General features: G+C 36.2%; 1 protein-coding gene across 13 annotated transcripts in view; it reads right to left on the reverse strand.

The window, feature by feature from the left end:
• The window catches only part of LMO3 (LIM domain only 3), a 75,038-nt gene that overhangs the window by 11,778 nt on the left and 44,581 nt on the right, over window positions 1–18,679 (reverse strand). For all 13 annotated transcript variants that reach the window (XM_070270001.1, XM_023643188.2, XM_023643187.2 and 10 more), the window contains one exon: window positions 99–224. In XM_070270001.1, coding sequence (XP_070126102.1) covers window positions 99–224 — 126 coding nt within the window. The remainder of the gene's footprint in view (window positions 1–98; window positions 225–18,679) is intronic.

Consider the following 18,679-nt stretch of genomic DNA (forward strand, 5'->3'; position numbering starts at 1 on the left):
TTGCTTTAAGTAAAGTGTACTAATATAATTCCTACCTATTAAATAAATAGCAAAGAAAGGTTTAGCATTTTTCAGAATCCAGAAGGAAATCTGCTTACCTCTGATTACAAAGCTGACATGCAAAGCAGTCCAGGTGGTAAACATTGTCCTTGGCCCGCATCACCATCTCAAAGGCAGGGATGAGCTTACTACAGGCAGCACAGTTTCCCGTTACGCCGAAAAGCCTAGAACGATAAACATTTTTTTCAAACTCTTACAGGGAAATCTGAGATGGTGACTAGAGAAGACATTAATAACACCCTGTAAAGCTATCAATACACAACGCCTGATGATGGACACAAGTGGGTTTTATCCTAGGTGTACACACAAATATTCTTCTGTGATACATACTCAGTTGACCTTTCTTGATGAAAATCACATCTTGTTTGAGAAGAAAAGGAAAAGACAAGTACATTAGGAAGCTTACATAACCACACACACAAGTCAACAGGGGTGAATTCAGAGCCAAAATCTTCTACTTGCTAGAATATACAGTAAATATAAAAGTAATGCAACTTTGATATTAGTGCCACATATTAAACATTTTAGTTGGAAAAGAAATCCATTTGAATGTCTCACTGTTTTTTGGCATCTAGTTACTAAAAGGTTTGCCATTATTATTAAAAGAACATTTACGAACAAGCCATTTAAATAGTCAAAAAACATTAGAGGCACTGTACCTTATGGCCCTATCCTATAGTTATAGCTATGATTATATTGTTCAGGTAGCACATTAAAGTAAATGAGGCTGTAAACTATATATAGCTAGACCACGAGTAGAAATATAATACACTGGAAGAAGCACTGGAATCATCTGGAAAAAAGGTATTTAAAAAAAAATCCTATTTGCTGTAGATTCCTGAAAATAGTTATCGTAATGACCTAAAAAATAGTGCAAAATAAAATGTCTCTATAGTTGCATAATGGGAGGAAATAAAATATTTTATCCATTTGCACTGGCAATATTGAAACCAAGTTTCTTTAAAGTTGTTAATGGTGGTGAAGAGTTATTATAAATAATATTCTGTGCATAGTAGTTAAGGCACTTTTTAACTCGGAAGCAAACTAGATGAAAAACACCACATCTGCCAGTTTTCTTTTTTCTCCAGCATCGGGCTGACAGGAGAAAAATATAATGGCTCTCATGGGAAAGACCAAATTAAAAGCAGTTCTAAACTAATGAATTCAAAGGTGCTATGGAGAAAACTCATTTTAGTTATAAAAATGTACTTTAAAAAATCTTAGCCTTTCATTTTATTGAATTTAAGGATTACGCACAAATATGCTGAAGTTTCTCTTCTCATTACTTTCTATATACTCCAAAGATAGGTCTGTGCTTAAGCCATGCATATTCATTTTCAAGTTTATAACTATTTCCTCTTACCCAGAAAATGACAATTGTTGGGAAGAGTTACAAGAACACCTTCTAAGTGTTGGCAAAATGTGTAATAAGTGTTTATGCTTATGTTTTTTGAGTTTGCCTCTTGAAGAACATAAGCGCCTTGAGGGTAGAAACTGTAAATGCTTTTCAAACAGTTTGCTAGCATAATCTGTGCAGTCGATCAAAAGTAAGCAAGGTTTATACTCAAGAAAACTAAATTCAAAATAGTTCGACACTTATTTTCCTGAAAGAATTTTTAAAATGTTTTAATACGCTTATTTTAGGGACTATAACTCTAATAACCTTTGCCTTCTCATTTCATAAGCCCTATTTTGGGCAGTAATTTTTCTTTAAAACAAACTTCACTGAAAATGTAATATCTTGCCTCTCCTACTGTCATCATTAAAAATGAAACCATCACAAACAAAAGCTTTCATCCTATTCTTTTGTCAGCAGAATTTTTTTTCCTTCCAACATTTCACATTTCCTTTTCAGGGTATTCACATGATCTATTCAGGACTCACATCGCTCATGTGTGCCGTTCGTTTCTCCTGTTCTTTCATTATTATTTTTCAGAAATAAGAAAATCTTCGAAGTACTTTATTCCATGTATACAGACGCACTTGTGGATATAAAATGTGGTTTGGAGGAGAGAAAGCAGTTTTTAAGAACGACTCAGTTTGCTTATTCCTAATAAACATACACACAATGCCAGTTTGAAATTCTGGACATAGTTTCCCCCAATTTCAATTGCTCTCACTAGCTGAGCATTTATCAGCTACCTGATTAGAATTTGTTTCCACACAAACCATTGATCATCAGCCTATTACTAGGCAAATGACAGTTAATTACCCACTACATTAACCACTGGGACCTGAGACCTGCTTCTGCTGCCATCAGTCAACATGATAAATGTGGCAAGTTCAGTAATGCATGGCCAGCCCTGAGCTGCCTGCTATACTGTGAACAACCCTCAATCTCACTTCCAGGCCCAGGAAAATCTATGGCAATCTGCATAATTACAAGCTCTGGGTTAATAACAGACAAATGATTTGTTGCATCTAAACAAAGTCCTTGGAATGGTCCCGGTCTCTGGTGGCTGCCCGTACAGCAGGCTGCCACTAGTGTACTTGCCACTACAATGTGCACAAAACCCTTCTCTGACGTCCTAGCCTTCCAATTTGTTGCCCTCCAATTTATGGATTCTGCATATGTGATTTTTAATCATTAAAGGACTCTTGAAGCAATATTATCTTAATTATTCTCTGCTGTAACCAGGGAATTAGGCTTCAGATAAAATTTTCTTCTTCCATGCACTTTCCCTGCCTCACTGGAGGCCCCATCAGTTTCCATCTACACCTGGACTCTGAAATCCTAATGATGAATTATTGCCCCTTTTCCTAAGAGGGCGAACCTTACAAGGGAACATTTTACTGAACTGTCAGCTCACAGACTGAGTGCGGAGATGCGGAAATCTGATCTAATTTACTGCAAAACGATGCATTTGTTAGACTTTTTCCTCAGTTTTGTCCAAGGATCAAGAGATCACGATGTAGCCACATTCATGCGCTCCTTTTTCTCAGTGGGACAAACTCAAGATTCTTGGGGAGAGGAAACAAAGTCCTATTTTCCAAAATGGGGTTTTCAAAATATAGAATGTTATCCTTTGGTTTTCAAACATGACATTTGGATTCTCAGGGAAAAGGAATTTTTATATATATCAATTAAGCTTAAGGCTTGCCTAGTCCTCATTTGTAAGATTTTTTTCAGATATGTCTAGGAAATATTCAAGAATAGTCTCTTAATTATCTAATTCATTTAAACTATTCATAATCCTGGAAATTCTTGTAACCCCTTCCTCCCCAGTCTTTACTCCCCGGCTCATTTATAAGGATGTTAACACTGATCCACTTTTCTGTTCAAGTTAGAGATCTCTGTAATCTCTTGCTTCCAGTGCTTACACAGTCTCATCCTCACGTAAGTGGAGAGTCTAAGTGTAATTATTAAGTAGTACACTGAGACAGGCAAAGTTTTATTTAAAAAAGGAATCATTGTGAAATTTTGACCTAAATCAATCATAAAGTACCAACTCATAAATTTATAGTAAGGAAAAAAGTCATCGATCCATTTTGCTCATCTTAAGATGTCCTGCAGATTATCAAACTATGGCAGGGGTTAATTTGCCAATTTATGGGCTAGATTGTTCCCTACCATTTATGCTCATAATAGGCTTTAAGCAATATGACCTTTATCTTGTTTCTGACACACTACTAAAAGTAGATGTACAATATAAAAAGTGACAACTATCATCTATACAGTATCAGTGCATATTATAATTTGCAGGAATCCCAAAGGATGTTTCTAACCCTTTTCCACTCCATTTTCACTTTCACTGCCTAGTATTGACAATCTAAACACAGACACAAAGATAAAAACCAAACAGACAACTTTCTTATGGGTATGAACTCAGCCTATCTGTATATCTGTGTATGTGTAAAACTTCCCACACCATAGTGAGCACACATAGAGAAATAGTTAATAATTTTTGTTTATGGGTGGCATAGCAAGAAATAAGACAGTGCATATTTATATTTTTTACAGGTAGCCAGAAAATTTCGCATTTTTACTAAATGTTCAACAGCTTTTGCAACATAGACATAAATCAGGTGAATTCTGTAGGGTTACTATATATCCATTACTAAAGTTCCTGGGGGTGGTGGGAGAGAAAAACTCAAGACATATAATCATTTAACATAGCAATAATGAATATGGTTTACTACAGGCATCAGGGGAAAATGAGTGTTCATTGTGTTAGTGTCTTTTATTTCACAGCACCAGATGTTTCTATAGATTTTTTACCAGGTCAGTGGCTGAAGTCACTAAATCAAATTCCCCCAAGCCAATGGAAAGCATAGCATTTGACTCAAATTAATTTATTATTTGGGGGAAAATGCATAAATAAATATCATTGTAGTAAACCTTAATTCTGAACAAATTTCAAGCACTCTCTTCTAGTATTCAGGCAATCTTCACTTAGTGACTTGAGTACACATAAATCTAACAGAAAATATTTTTTTAAATATTGAGGATAAGATTTAGTTTAGTTATCATACTATGCAGAAAATCCTCTCTCTGCAGAATAACTCGAGATGAACAGAGAAAGGAAAGTTTAGTTTTCTAAGGACACGAAATTGTAATCAATTGAAAAGATCTTTAACTTTTGACTGCTGGATGGTGAAGTTTTATTGAATATGTGGGAAGGAATGGAACATTTTCACAGACTGAGATGGGCAATTGCTTTTTTGTCTATTACAAATATACTTCTCCTTTTCTATTTCACTTTTTAAACGAAGGAATGTAGTAATAGAAAATGAAAACACTTTAAACATTCAATTCTTTTGTTTTAAATGTAAAAATCTCACCCATTACAAGGCTGAAGAGAGTTGAACCTATTGTTCTCTCTCCTGTTGGGTCTTAGCATGGGCTCCACTGTCATAGAGATAAAGATATTGTGGGAGTTAAAAGAAGAAAAAAGGAAACACTGAACATTTGAAACTGTACAAAGGAAAATACAAAAAACGTTTAACATTAGTTTGAACTAAGCTTCTAATTGTTACACAGTTAGGCTTTGCACATGTGTTCAGTATACATTTGTGCACATAGACGACTTTGGTGTTTTCTAAAGTTAAGCTAAAAAAAGCTTAAAAAGTTGACTATATTTTAAAGGAACTAGATACATCTCCTGTTTAAAGGAAACTTAGAGATTATTTCTTTCATAATTAAGTACATTTATTCTATGAAATCTACTTATTAAGTTTAGCCTTTGTTATGATAATTTTTATTAACATATACAGATCATACCAAATAGAAACATAAAAGTCATTTGCTGAAAGTTTGAGATATGTATATTTATATATGTATAGTATATATGTATATTCTCTTTATATATATACATATATGTGTGTATATATATATATACACACACACAAACACATGTATGTGTATATTCCCTCTCTGTTTAAGATCTTACATGTATATGATAGGTTACGATATTGATCTTATATATAAGATCTCTAGATAGATAGATATGTATGTAGAGAGAGAATACACACATAAACATACTCACAAGGTAGGCAGATATTACATCGAAAGAAAAGAAAAGAAAGAGTGAGTGGAAAAATTAAGTAAAACTTACTAAGTGCCTAACTATAATTTCAGTAAAGAGCTACCAAAGGCCCACGTTATATAGTTGTGTATATGTCAAAATATACAACTTGCTACCTGAAATCTCAGAGATAGTTCATGATACAGACATAAAGGTTCAATGAACCCTTTTTAATGAAAGTGGATGCCTACTGTGTGCAAGGTACTTAGTGAGGGATGTTAAGATGACTATATTGCTGGGCGTGTGCTATCAAGGAAGCAGAGAGAAGCACAACACAAAGGCAGAAGGTGAGAAGTGCTGTGCAATAAAGGGAGGATGGCCTGCCACTTGGTAGGCCCGTGCTGCAGTACCAGGGAAGACATGCTATCTGAAGCAGGATCTCTATGACAAATTGCATTTCAGAAGGTAGAGAACTGGTGGGAACTGAAAGAAAGGCCTCTCAGGCTGATATTAGAGGGTAAGCAGAAACCTCGACATGGTCAAAACCAGGGTTTATTTAACGAATCCTTAAAAAATGGCAAATATGATACTGCTCTTTTAGGCTGAGGCTAGGTCAAGAAGGAAGAAAAGCCTAGACAGCCCGGATGACTAACTCTGGACCCGATGACTAAGGCTTCACATTTGGTGCGGTAGAATTTTAAGAGTATCCTAGAAAGTGTCCCTCTGTCATGCTCAGGCATAATTCCACTCTTCCTTGAATCAGACAGAATAGCCCTAGGCACATGAGCTTGGGTGCTCACAGCCAGCCCAGAGGGCTAATTCTTAAGCATCTGCCAACCACCAGTTGGATTTACTGAATTATCAGCTCATGATCCAACTCATTTAAACAACATGGTTGGGATAATAAAACTATAGGTAAAAAATCTTCTCTGAACAGGAAGGGAGAAAATTCAACGTTTTGGTTTTTGGAATTGTGGGGATCTATACTTAGTACTACATTGGGAACAAGAGACAAATAAAAAGGAATGCTAAAAGTGAAGAAAGATTTTGGTGGAAGCCATAGTCATGTGTCTCTCTGGATCTTGCACTTTTAGGCAAAGGAAAGACTAAGGAAATATTCTAGGAAGATTTTATTATAGACTTACAGGAATCTATCATTCTAGAAGAACCAACTCAAGCTCCACGAATGACTGGTTAGGTATCCTTGCCCTAAAAAGTCACAGAATCTACTTCCATCTGGGGACTTTGATTCCAAATGGGTTGCTTTAGACTTGAGATAGTCCAGGAAAACAAAACAAAACAGTAATACCCTCTACATCTTGAGTACAGATCTTTAATTTCACCATAGAGCTGATTCCTTCTCCACCTCCAATCAACACATAAGTGAAATTAACTACAGTTCCACTCACTGTCTATAGCACTGCTCACCAACATGGTAATTACTCGCCACAAGTGGCTTCTGACCACTTGACATATGGCTAGTCTATCTCAAGATACACTCTATGTGTGACATATGCACCACATTTCAAAGTTTAGCACAGAAAAGTAAAATATTCCATGAATAATTTTTAAATTTACATATTGAAATAATCATCTTTGGAATCCATTTGGTTAAAGAAAATATGTTTTTAAAATTAACTTCCCCTTTAAAAAGACTTTACTTTCAGTGAGGCTATTAGGAAAATTAAAATTGAGATGCGGATCACATTACGTTTTAGTGGACAGTGCTGGTCTACAGCCTCACCTTTCCCTGTACCCCTGGATATACAAAGCTTGTGATAGTTACACGAATGGAGATCTAGAATTTTCTAATTGACACTCATCCTAGAAATCCCTCTTCCAGGGTTCTATGCCTATAGATAGAAAAAAGGAAAGTCCAGAGATATTTTATTCTAACTTAACTTAAAAGTACGTATGTCAATAGTGTCAATCATTATAGTGCACCCATAATCTGAAATGGATGACAATGTCCCAACTACCTTTCCAGTTTTAGGCTTACTCACTGTTAACTCCTTTCTAAACTTACCATTTTCTGCTCCATGAAGGTAGCAACATAAATAACATGTAAAGAAAAATGAGCTTACATTTGGGCCACAAAGGGCAGGAAGTATCCTAGGTCTACACAGAGAAGCTTACACCATTATTTAGTATCAGAACTAGCATGACAACCTAACCCTCTTTATCCAAATCTGGTCCTTTTTCTCACTATATTTCTCTGTTTTATCCTATACAAATGAGGCAAGAAGGAATTTTAATGGACAAAAGTCTAGGTTGCTGACCTGACCAAGGGCTGATTTACTTAGAATCATAATCTCTCCCTCCACACTTGACTCAGTGAAAGTTGCAAACAGTGTCTAAATACACGTTTACTTTCAACAAATAACTGCCAATTTTACCTCATGCCCATTTTCCAAAGCTTATGAGCAGGTGTTACTGCTACTGCTGATCAGCACAGCAACCTCCTGGGAGGAGCGATTCAGAGAAAAGTAAAATTGAATATTGTTCCTTCAACATTTGATGAGGATAATACTTCTGGGCAAATATGGCAATGGTACCAACATTTCATAGAATCATAAAATCTTAGTCTTCAAAAGAATACTCTACCGCTAGAACAAAAGAAATGTATCAAGCTTATTATTTATTATTGCGATATTTAGAAGACAAGATTTTTCAAATTTTTAGATATAGTTGTGGAAAGGGCTAGAATAAGAAGAGGTAGAAAAAACAAGAGATGGTAAAATAAAGGGTAACATATATGGCCTAGAACTAGGAATAAATTTTTTTAAATAATAGAAGCAGATATTTCATCCAGTCACTATAGCATTCCTGCCCTAATTTTAAGTTTTTTATGAAGCAGAGGACAAATTAGTTGCAATTATACAAGCATAAAAATCTATGACTATTTTTACAGATATTCTGGGCAATTTAGTTACTATATATCTCTCCCTTAATATAACTGAGGAAGTGGTTGGTAGATCAAAAGAAATTACATACTAGTTTTAGCCACAGTACAATAAATGCTAATTGGAACGTGCTATACATAATTTTATAACAAAAGCTTTTAAGCACTTCTTAAAGTGATAATCTGTTCTATCATGAGTCTCAAAAAGCATTGTTAACTTAAAATTATATAGGTCTTTCAAGGTGGAAACTTTTTAAGCAAATAATATTTTCCTAAAAATCAATATTGAAGTCTTTCGATACCTTTATAGACTTCTTAGAGGCCCATAATTACCTTCTCTTTTATCTTTCTTTTTTCACACTTTTTTTTGCATACGCTATATATAAAAGTGAACAAGAAAGTAAGTGAAGAGGTATCTTATTTGAAAATCTTTTTACTCATCTCATAATTAATAAACTTGAAGTACTGAAATGTTTCAATAGAAAAGAAAAATAGGATGAAAAACATTTACAAGAAGATGATGAAGGTCATTTTGTAAACAGTTATTTGAGAACTAATCATGGGAAAGACTTTTCCTTTCATCTTTTTGAAATAAGCCACTTAATATTTTCACGTCAATTTCACGATATTTCCAAGCGCTACTCACTCATTCCTTCAGGCACTAACCAAGACTCACGAAAGTTCCACTGGGAAACACTGACTTGATGATGACGATAGTGTAATTGGAACTGAAATGCAATGCTCATTTGTTCTGCTGTAAAGTGTATCTTTCACATCGAGAGATTATGAATTACTGACAGTAATTGCTCGATTATTTATAAAAAGTAAACAAATCACTTACCTAGAATAAGTAAGGCATTTATTTATTCTCACAACTAGCCAGTAAAATTTCAGACAAACATTTCTTCTAGGATTAATTATTATGACTTACTACAAACAAAAAGTACTTTGTAGGAGACTAGTGACAACCTCTAATCTACAATTTAGTTTCAAATTTAATTTAAATTTTTTACCTTTATTCTTTGAAGAAACAGCCTAATTACAATGTTTTCTTTTAAGATAAACAGCAGGATTTGAGATATCACGTAATTTATTTTATAAGTTAAACTTACCAAAGAAAAGAGGTGCAGAAAATATTATCACAGATAGTCATCCTTGTTCTAAACCGAGGACATTTTGCTATGGAGACATCAGAGTATCTATCCTAGCTCTGAATTCTATTAACATAATCACCAAAGGTGCACGGAATATATCTTATTTGTTCTCTTTTTAAAAAGTATTTTCTGCAAAGCAAATTTGACATCTGACATCATTTTCTTCTTTTGGATTTTAATAGATAATTGTTCTTAAATTCTTATAAGAAAGTACTGTCAAAATTATTATTCTTAAAAATCCTATGTGGGTCAACTATCTATAACAAGAGAATTTACATGTCACAGTTTGCCCAGGACAATCCTGTATATATACCTGTGGCCCAGTCTGATTACTAGCAGTGCTCTCTTTATCAAGTGTCCTGAGTTGGATAGAAAATTACACGGCAACTCTAGCAATAGCCAAAGATGAAAGCAAATTCAGAGCTTTCAAATTTTCTGTTCTTCAGTTCCTTTTTCGACCCAAACAGGCAGACTGAACTAAATACTCTTGAAGCGCTTTTGTGTAATTTTAAAATTCTGTGATTCTTCTAGTTGAAGTGTAACTGGATGACTCAGGTATAAGCAAATTTGGAGAATATGACTTTTAGTTGTCAGGCTAAATTTGTAACATTCTTTTAAAACCCAGTTAAAAGGGAAAGCATACAACTTTTATTCAACGTGGCTTAGTATTTAAAAAAATATTTATGTATATCTATGTTTGAGAATATATATTACATATATTCAAATTGAATTTTTAATTTGAAAATCCTTTAAAGGATTTTTGAATTGCCTTAAAGTTGGATTTAGAAGAATTATCATAATAAAGCCATGAAAACAATTATTTGTAGGATTAGACGAGTTCCTTTTTGGAATAAGAAATCAACAAAAGATTGAAGACTCAAAAAGACAAAACAGTTTGGTGGCAGGAAGAGGTCTAATTCTTTAGTATTACTTTATCCAAGCTTGATGCTTTCCATAATAAATTAGCACAATACTCAACAAAATATTACAGAGGAGAAATATTATAGTCACATTTTTGTGTAGTAAAACTATACAGAAAGAATCACAATAAAGCCTATAGATTATATGTTTGTATATACACATACAATATCATTCAAACACTTACACAATGTTTTCTGGATAGTTTTTAAAGCATTCCTTTTGTAAAATGCTATTTCCACAGCACTGAGTTTAAGTAAAGACTTCGTTTTTGGAATGTACATGTATTTTCTTTACAAAAAGATGGAGCTACTGAGGTTTTCCCTTTGTTGTGTCACCTTTAGGACTTATTACTTGAAGTAACTTATAAATTGCTATGCCACAGTGTCTAGAATTTTAACTATTTCTTACACACTTCTAAAACTGGATGTTAAACCCTTATAAATAGAGAGTGTATTCATAGGGTGTGTAACATGAACATACATCCAACTTCCAATTTACAAAATACACTGAGTTCAGTTATCTCTAGAATCATGCATATATTATTAACAATATAAAGCTCTGCTCAGTGCCACTGAAGTAAATATCTTCGTTAAGAAACCTAGGCAAACCACTATGGGAAAACCTGTTTGTGGAATATATGTTAGAATAATTTGCTCTAAGAATATTATGTTAAGGCAGAATCTGCTAAAATATTTGCTATAAATTCATTCATCCAATTTTCTAACAGTATGATAGTACCAAGTGAATATGAAAATAGGTTATCAAAATAGGAAATTACAAATATGAAACCTATAATGACTGAAAATAGAGATATTTTCTAAGCAATTAGTACACTTCTCAAAGTACTTTTTTATGCTTTTAGTATGTGTTTTTGTATCCAGATAAATTTTACGAAGGAAAAAATTATGTTTAAAATCACTTGAAATTTTAATTTTTTCTATTAAAGTTGGGAATAAGCCATTTAGTCAAATCATAGATAGGGAAAAACCGTACTAAATATATTTCAATATCTATTCATAAATGTCCATTACATACACCTCCTATTAACATATATTAGTCATGTAAATATTATCTGGGGTTAAGAGAGAAAATATTGAATAAGGCATGAATAATCTAAAATCATTACTGCACAAAGTCAGACACAGTAGAAAGAAACAGTTTGAACTCAGACATATTGAATATAGAGAAAGGAGGTATTGGAATCATTTGACAACTGATATTTTCTGGTAACCAGAGGCTCTGAAAAGACAACTTAAAAGATATTTGAACGTGTGCATGCACGTCTCTCTATGTGCTGTGTGTCCACATGTATAAATAAAGTACTAACCTACTAGTTATCTCTTTTTACTCTCAGCCTGTCAAAAAAACCTGTCAGCTGCAAAGGCGATAAGGGGGGCAGTTTAAAGAAGATACTGGAGCCTTAAGCTTCTTAATGTGCCAAGAATCAATCCCATGAAAGCCAGCAACTTGAAAAAGGGTTATATGTATTTAGGAAAGCTCTCAGGCTCCCTTCCCGCTCTGCTCCAGCCGGAGCTAGTGTTCAAGTTTTCTCACCCTAATGACCCCTGAAGCAGCCCTGAGGGATTGCAAAACAAGGCCGTTACACAAGGCAGCTTGCTAATTGAGAAGTTGATCGGGGGTAGAGAAATCCTGCTTTACCACGTTAAGTGTCGAAATCAAGCATGACTAGATTGACGTCGCCAAATCACCGTCTGGAGGCCACTCCACGCCAGGAGCAGCAGGGCTGTTCACACCTGATGGGCCCTCACTCCATCTCCATCAAGTCACATTAAGAAAGGAATGTATTACGGAACTGGAGCCCGCGCCGAAGAGTCTAATTGCTACTTCTCCGCTTTCCCCAAGTTACAGACGTGCCCACGTGGTGCATGGGCAGTTTACCTGTTCCCTTTGGAAAAGCAGCCTTCCTGCACCCACTCTGCCGATTTTCGCTATTATAAAAGCGTGAGCACCGAAGCCCAGAATGAGTTAGAAGAACGCAGTAGGGTTAGAAATTTTGTGTTACATATCTCAATCACATTGATTTAAATGACAGAAACCTTGGCTCTTGGAACAGCTTATAAACGATGGCTCTTTAAAGCTTTTCTTTTCTTTTTTTTAATGAAATTGCAGATTCACGATGTCTGATCAATGAAAACGCGCAGTGATTTAGAGGCCTCCTGGTGCGTGGAAGAGAGACCTTCTGCTTTTGAACTTTGAGCCCCCAGTCACGGATTTGTTGCTCTCCAACCTAAAATCTCCCGTGACAGATGGCATAATAGATCGCCCCCATAGCCTGGACTGGCAGGCTGATATCGCTTGGTATTTTTTCGCGCACTCTCTTTCTGACAGGCTCAAAGCTCTTCACCAACAACGTGTTTCACGTGTGTGTGTGTATGGTGGTGCTGGTGGGGGGGACCCGAATTAGGAACTTCCCTTCCTAATCTCCACCACTTTTTAATTTTAAATCTCAGTTCTCTTACTGAGACAATGGAAATAATTCCTGTCTGTCCTCTATTAACTACATGACACTTAGGGAAATAAACAGCTTCTTTCCAACTGCAAAGTTGGTATGGTTTTGTTTGGCCATTAGAAAAGAAATCGTATATAAATTTGTAATATAAAAATTAATCTTTACCATGCTTATTGGGAGGTAGAAGGTGGGAGCCATTCTATAGGTGGGGAAACTGAGGCACACAGGGAGCAGTGACTCACCTCAGATCTTACAGTCAGTTAGTAGCAGTGATGGAAACCTGGGAGTCTATGTTTTCTGATACCCAGGCTGGTGCTCGCTCCATATTGGACTTCCTTTCTTGTCCTTAATCCAAGTATGATGGATAAGATAGTGTGATAAAGTGGCGACCAAGAAAGACAAATAAAAAATATACAACGGGAAAGGTATTTTCTTACCTAGCAAAAGACAATGGGGTAATCCATAGTATTAAATAACCCAGACTGATTTATGAGTTATAATCTAAACTTAACCTTTCGATGTCTGAAATGTGTTATAAAAAGCTCAACATTCTCTTTTGGAGCTCAAAATGAATAAATAAGGCCACAAGAATAAAACACCACTAAAGTTGAGGCTTTACTTATTTTAGAAAACACAAGCATAAGATCAATTTCCGCACACTAAAGGTAATACTGTCTACAAAGCATTTTTAATGGAAAAAGCAACTAAAAGACTAAGTCCTCTCTGATAATTACACCTCAGCAAATTAGACAAATCAGTCAAAAGATTTTCCTGGCTTACATTTTAAAGAAACATCTCAAATCAATATCAATATGAAATCTGATCAATTATGTAAGGGTTTAGCACGTAAGGGCGAATGTTTATTCGGCCCTGTCTGTGTATCTGACACTGTTCTCAGCGTTTTACACAGGTTCTCTCATTAATCCTCAGCACAACCGAATGAGGCAGGTGGCAGTCTACTGCCCCATTTTATAGATGCGGAAAATGAGGCATTCAGACTTACGTGCCCAGATGGTTAACAGAAGAGCTGAACTGCATGGATTCCCACTCATACCTCAATGGAACAGAAGGAACCTCAGAGGCAATTCACTGCTACCATCTCTTAAGGATCTCTTTTCACTTCCTGACCTCTAGGAAGGGCTTACACTTAACGCTAAAATCTGTCTCCGGAGACCTTCCACTCACTGGGGCTTTATGGAAGCCTTTGTTGTTAGTGTCATGGAGTAGATTCTGACTCCTCACGACCCTGTGTACAGCAGAGCAGAATCCCGCCTGGTCTTTTGTGCCATCCTCTCACCTTCCGGCACTCTATCAGACAATGCTCCACTGCTATTCAGAGCGTTTTCACGGACAATTTTTTTCAGACGTGGGTGGCCAGGTCTTTCTTCCTAGTCTGTCCAGGCTGGAAGCTCCGCTGAAACCTGTCCACCATGGGCGACCCTACTGGTATACTGGTGGCATAGCTTTCAGAATCACAGCAACACGCAGCCAGCACAGTACGACAACTGACAGACGAGTGGTGTGGGTGCCTGACTGGGAAATGAACCTGGGCCACGGCAGCTCACCACTAGACCAGCAAGGCTGGTTTATGAAAGTCTAGTTCTCCTTATGTGTGCATATAACATCCTTCTCTTCTGCACACTGCTTACCCACCCCCGCCCTCTCATGTTCAATGTCGAAATGAATGTCGGGATAATCGGCAAGTCTCTCAAAGCAGAGGTCTCAAATTCATCTCTGACTGTTCCTCCTCTCCTCAGACCCCGAAAGCCAACCCTACCAGTTCTTGCTCTTACGTGCTGTATGGACAAATCGTTTTTTCTCCCTTCTCAGTGACCTCCCTCTAGCATGTGTCATTTCTCCCCTGTACTCAGGCTATGATCTCCTAGCTGAACATCTTTTCTACCAGCCTGCCTTGCCCTGCTCCTTACTTTCCACTCTGTAGCCAGTTACCTTTCTATAACACAGATCCAATCCATTGCCTCTGCCTATAACCTTCTATAGCTCCCCACTGCATGCAGGATAAATGCATTAAGACATGAAAGGGCCAACCCATCTAGCCCCAGACTTCTTTTCTGTCTTCTCTTACACAACTGCGCCTCACCCCCTACATACTCTCTCCTCCCTGCACTTACCATCTAATTTCATGCCTGATCTCTATCATTCTTGCCTGGTAAGCCCCTAATAAATCTATTCTTCCTGGCAAACTACTACTCCTTTTCCATATTCAGCTCAAAAGTCACTGGATCTATGAGGACCCTGAGATTTCCCTGAGGCAAAATGAATGACACTGTCCTTTGGATATTTAAGCATTTGTGTTCATATACTACATGGACCTTACAGCATTTGTACAAGCTTGTGCCTCTCTGTTTGTCTCTTTCTTGCTCAACAGTAAGCTCCCTGATGGCATGCCCTCTCCTTTACTCAGTGCCTAACATATGAAATATTCAGATACCCTGAAATTACCGAATTAAAGAGTAGGGATATAACTGGAAATTAGCACTCTTCATTTGTCAACTAACCAGATTTCATATAGGAATTTTACTTATACCTACTAGATTCATACCACTTATTTTTAAAATCTCATTTTGAACTCAGTGTATAATGGAAATAACACACGCAGGTGGAAGTCAAAAATAAAGTATTTAGAAGCTGTTAGAAAGAGATGATTAGACCACCCTCCCCATGTCCTTTCCTGAACTATATCTTATGGAATAACCTCCTAAGGGCAAAGCTACACTATATGAGTAACAGCTATACCAGGACTTCATCAGGCAACATCATCATCTACTTGCTGAAACTCAGAACAAATTAGGTCTTTGTCACGTTCAACATGGGTTAGCTGGCAATATAGCAGAAGCGTTACAAGCAACTGTAGAAAACTTGTAACTGGTATCATCTCTACCCATCATATCATTTCTTTACCATCATTACCCCATCACTCTAAAGAGTAACAAAAAGCACAGGTCATGATACTATATATCTAACTTAGGCAGGCAGCTCTGAAGGCACATGAACATTGAGTCTAAATGATGGGGGAATCACCCCTCCTTCTTATTCTCAAGATCCATCTCCTAAATCTCCTTTCCAGCTTCCAGGATCCGTTTCTCACTGCAATCCCTCCATGAAGCTCAGTTATTAAGAATCACATTTTCCTAACCATCTGACAATTTTTTCTTTTTTCTTTTTATCATATATGTTGTCACTTTAGTGCAATCATTTAAGCATTGCTAAATATCTAATTCTACCCCACTCCCTCCTCCTGCCCTCCAGTCAATATTTATTGAGCACTTCTACCTGCCAGGTTTTCTACTGGATGCTAGATATAATAAAACAAATAAGACATTCTCTGCCCTCAAAAGGTTTGCAGTCACAGTGCTGGAGATAGACAAATAGGCATAACACCACCAAAAAGTACATTCTCTCTTCATAACAAACAAGTTTGCACACAGCTGGAAAAAGATTTTTCCTTAAAGCACTGATTTCCTCATTTCACTAATCTATTCAATGACTTAACAATGGCTCCATATTATCCATATACTAATATTCATTCTGCCCAGGATGGCTTGTTGGACCAAATCTATAGGTCGACAGTTCTCTCTTTCATCTAAATGAGCCACTAACTAGGGTTGCCAGATTTAGGATTCCCAAATACTGCATGGGACATCCTTATACTAAAAACAAAAACTACCTATTACTTTTTTGAAATTTAAATTTAACTGGGGATCCTGTATTTTTTTCTGGCAACTCTACACTTAATTTCACCAGCCCATTTGCCTCATCATCAAATTTACAGTGGACTCCAGCACCCAGTACATGGCTGCTTCCATCTGAGATGTACTATCTCTTCATCTTTCAAGCCAATTTCATCCCCTCCCAGAAGTCTTCCCAGGTCTCAGAGACTGTGCTTTCCTTTGAACTCTTATAGTTTAATTAAACTTAGAAAATATTAAGTAATTCCCTAAAGTGACAGTACTGCAGTTTTCTCAAATTCATTGACACTGAATATTTGGGGGGATTCTAAGAGAATATTTTTTTCTTCTAAAGGTCATATAAACTACTCAAGTTTGAGAAAAACTATTTTTACTTAGTTCAATTGAACAACATAAATTCAAAATAACTTCCCATCTCTTCAGTGTTAAGAGGGGGAAGAGGCAGGAGTCAGAAACGAGTAGGAGGGAGGAACTGGTGTTCGCCTTGGTGCAGACCCATCTCAGCCTGGCCCAGGCTGAGGTCTGACTCTCAAAATTTCAAAGCACAACAATAATCACTTGAATTCACTAAAGGAATATATTCAAGAAGAAACCATTCACAGCAATATATTAAAGTCTCATTTGAAATAAAAAGGAAAAAAAAGTCCTTTATTCCAACTAAATATATTGCAATGTTGAGGTCTAGTATATTACACTTATACACACTCTTGACAGAATATATCATTGCAAATAGGTGACCTTTTCCAACCCAAACATTCTCTAGAGCCTAGTTTTTAAAACAGGCATTGATTACAAAGGTCATAAACTTCCACAGGGATTTTTTTTTAAGAGAACAAAATATCTTCTCTTCTAGCATTAAATTATATATATATTCCCTTACATACACATTATTAATACATTTAGAGGAACCGTTATGAAATGGTTTGGCTTTTTTCCAATAGGCTTTAGAAACCAAAGAACAAAGAATTGGCTAAATTTCTCTATTTGTTCAGAAAATTATTACCAGAAAAACAATAGGTATGCTTCACAGGGAGCTGTTTGATGAACCTCAGAACAGAATTAAAATCTAATGTGTCTGATGCTACCGATGAGGAACAAGTTTCCTGGTAGGTTCTTCATACCCTCCCAGGTGTACATTTAATTGATTGACAATTTAGCAATGGTATACCAGTAGCTTAAAAAGGAAACACAGATGTGTAAGTGAATAGTTCCCTTGCTTCTTCTTGGCAGCATTATGGCACACTATGACTATGGTTACTGCCCACCAACCACAGCCAGACATAATCAGTCCTGGAGGCACACCATCTTGATTTGAATCCTAGCTTCACCTCTTGCAACTTAGGAATCTTGGCTAAATAACTGAATAATCCAGCGCCTCAGTGTCTTTGTCTCTAAAATGGGTATAATAATAGGTTCCCAAAGGCTGAGATTACATCTGTAAAGCACTTAGCACAGTTCCCAGCTCATGAAAAATATCTCATAAACAGTACTAAAACATAAGATATGCAAATGCAAAGGTTTTTGTCCATTATTTTCACTGCTACAGTTCCAATCCCTGGGACAGTAGCTGGAATCCAGTAGATCCTCAAGAAATATTTGCCATTGAGCCATAGTTTTGTGGACTTTATTTTACAATGTTATAACAAACCCTCATAATTCCATTGCTATTATAACACCTCTGCCCTCAGTCCAGTTGAAATTTTTTCTATATTTACCCAGTATATGTAAACAGAAAAATAGAGGACAATTTTGAGTAGAGTTTTCCTTTGAAAAGATTTCTTCTGGAAATGCTGGACTCTAATGCCTATGTATTCTAAAAGTTTTATTACTACCACTCAATGAATTTCTTTTCTTGTCCTTTTCACGGTTGTTTTTTGGCACAGAGCAAAACTACAAATTCTATTTCCCTTGTCTTTTATCTAGCTACTCTGCCAAATTTTCTTAATTCTTGGGTTTTCCCAATTATCTACAAATAAAATAATTCTTTTTAATATTTA

Source organism: Equus caballus, chromosome 6 (genome assembly GCF_041296265.1).
Source record: "Equus caballus isolate H_3958 breed thoroughbred chromosome 6, TB-T2T, whole genome shotgun sequence".
Lineage (NCBI taxonomy): Eukaryota > Metazoa > Chordata > Mammalia > Perissodactyla > Equidae > Equus > Equus caballus.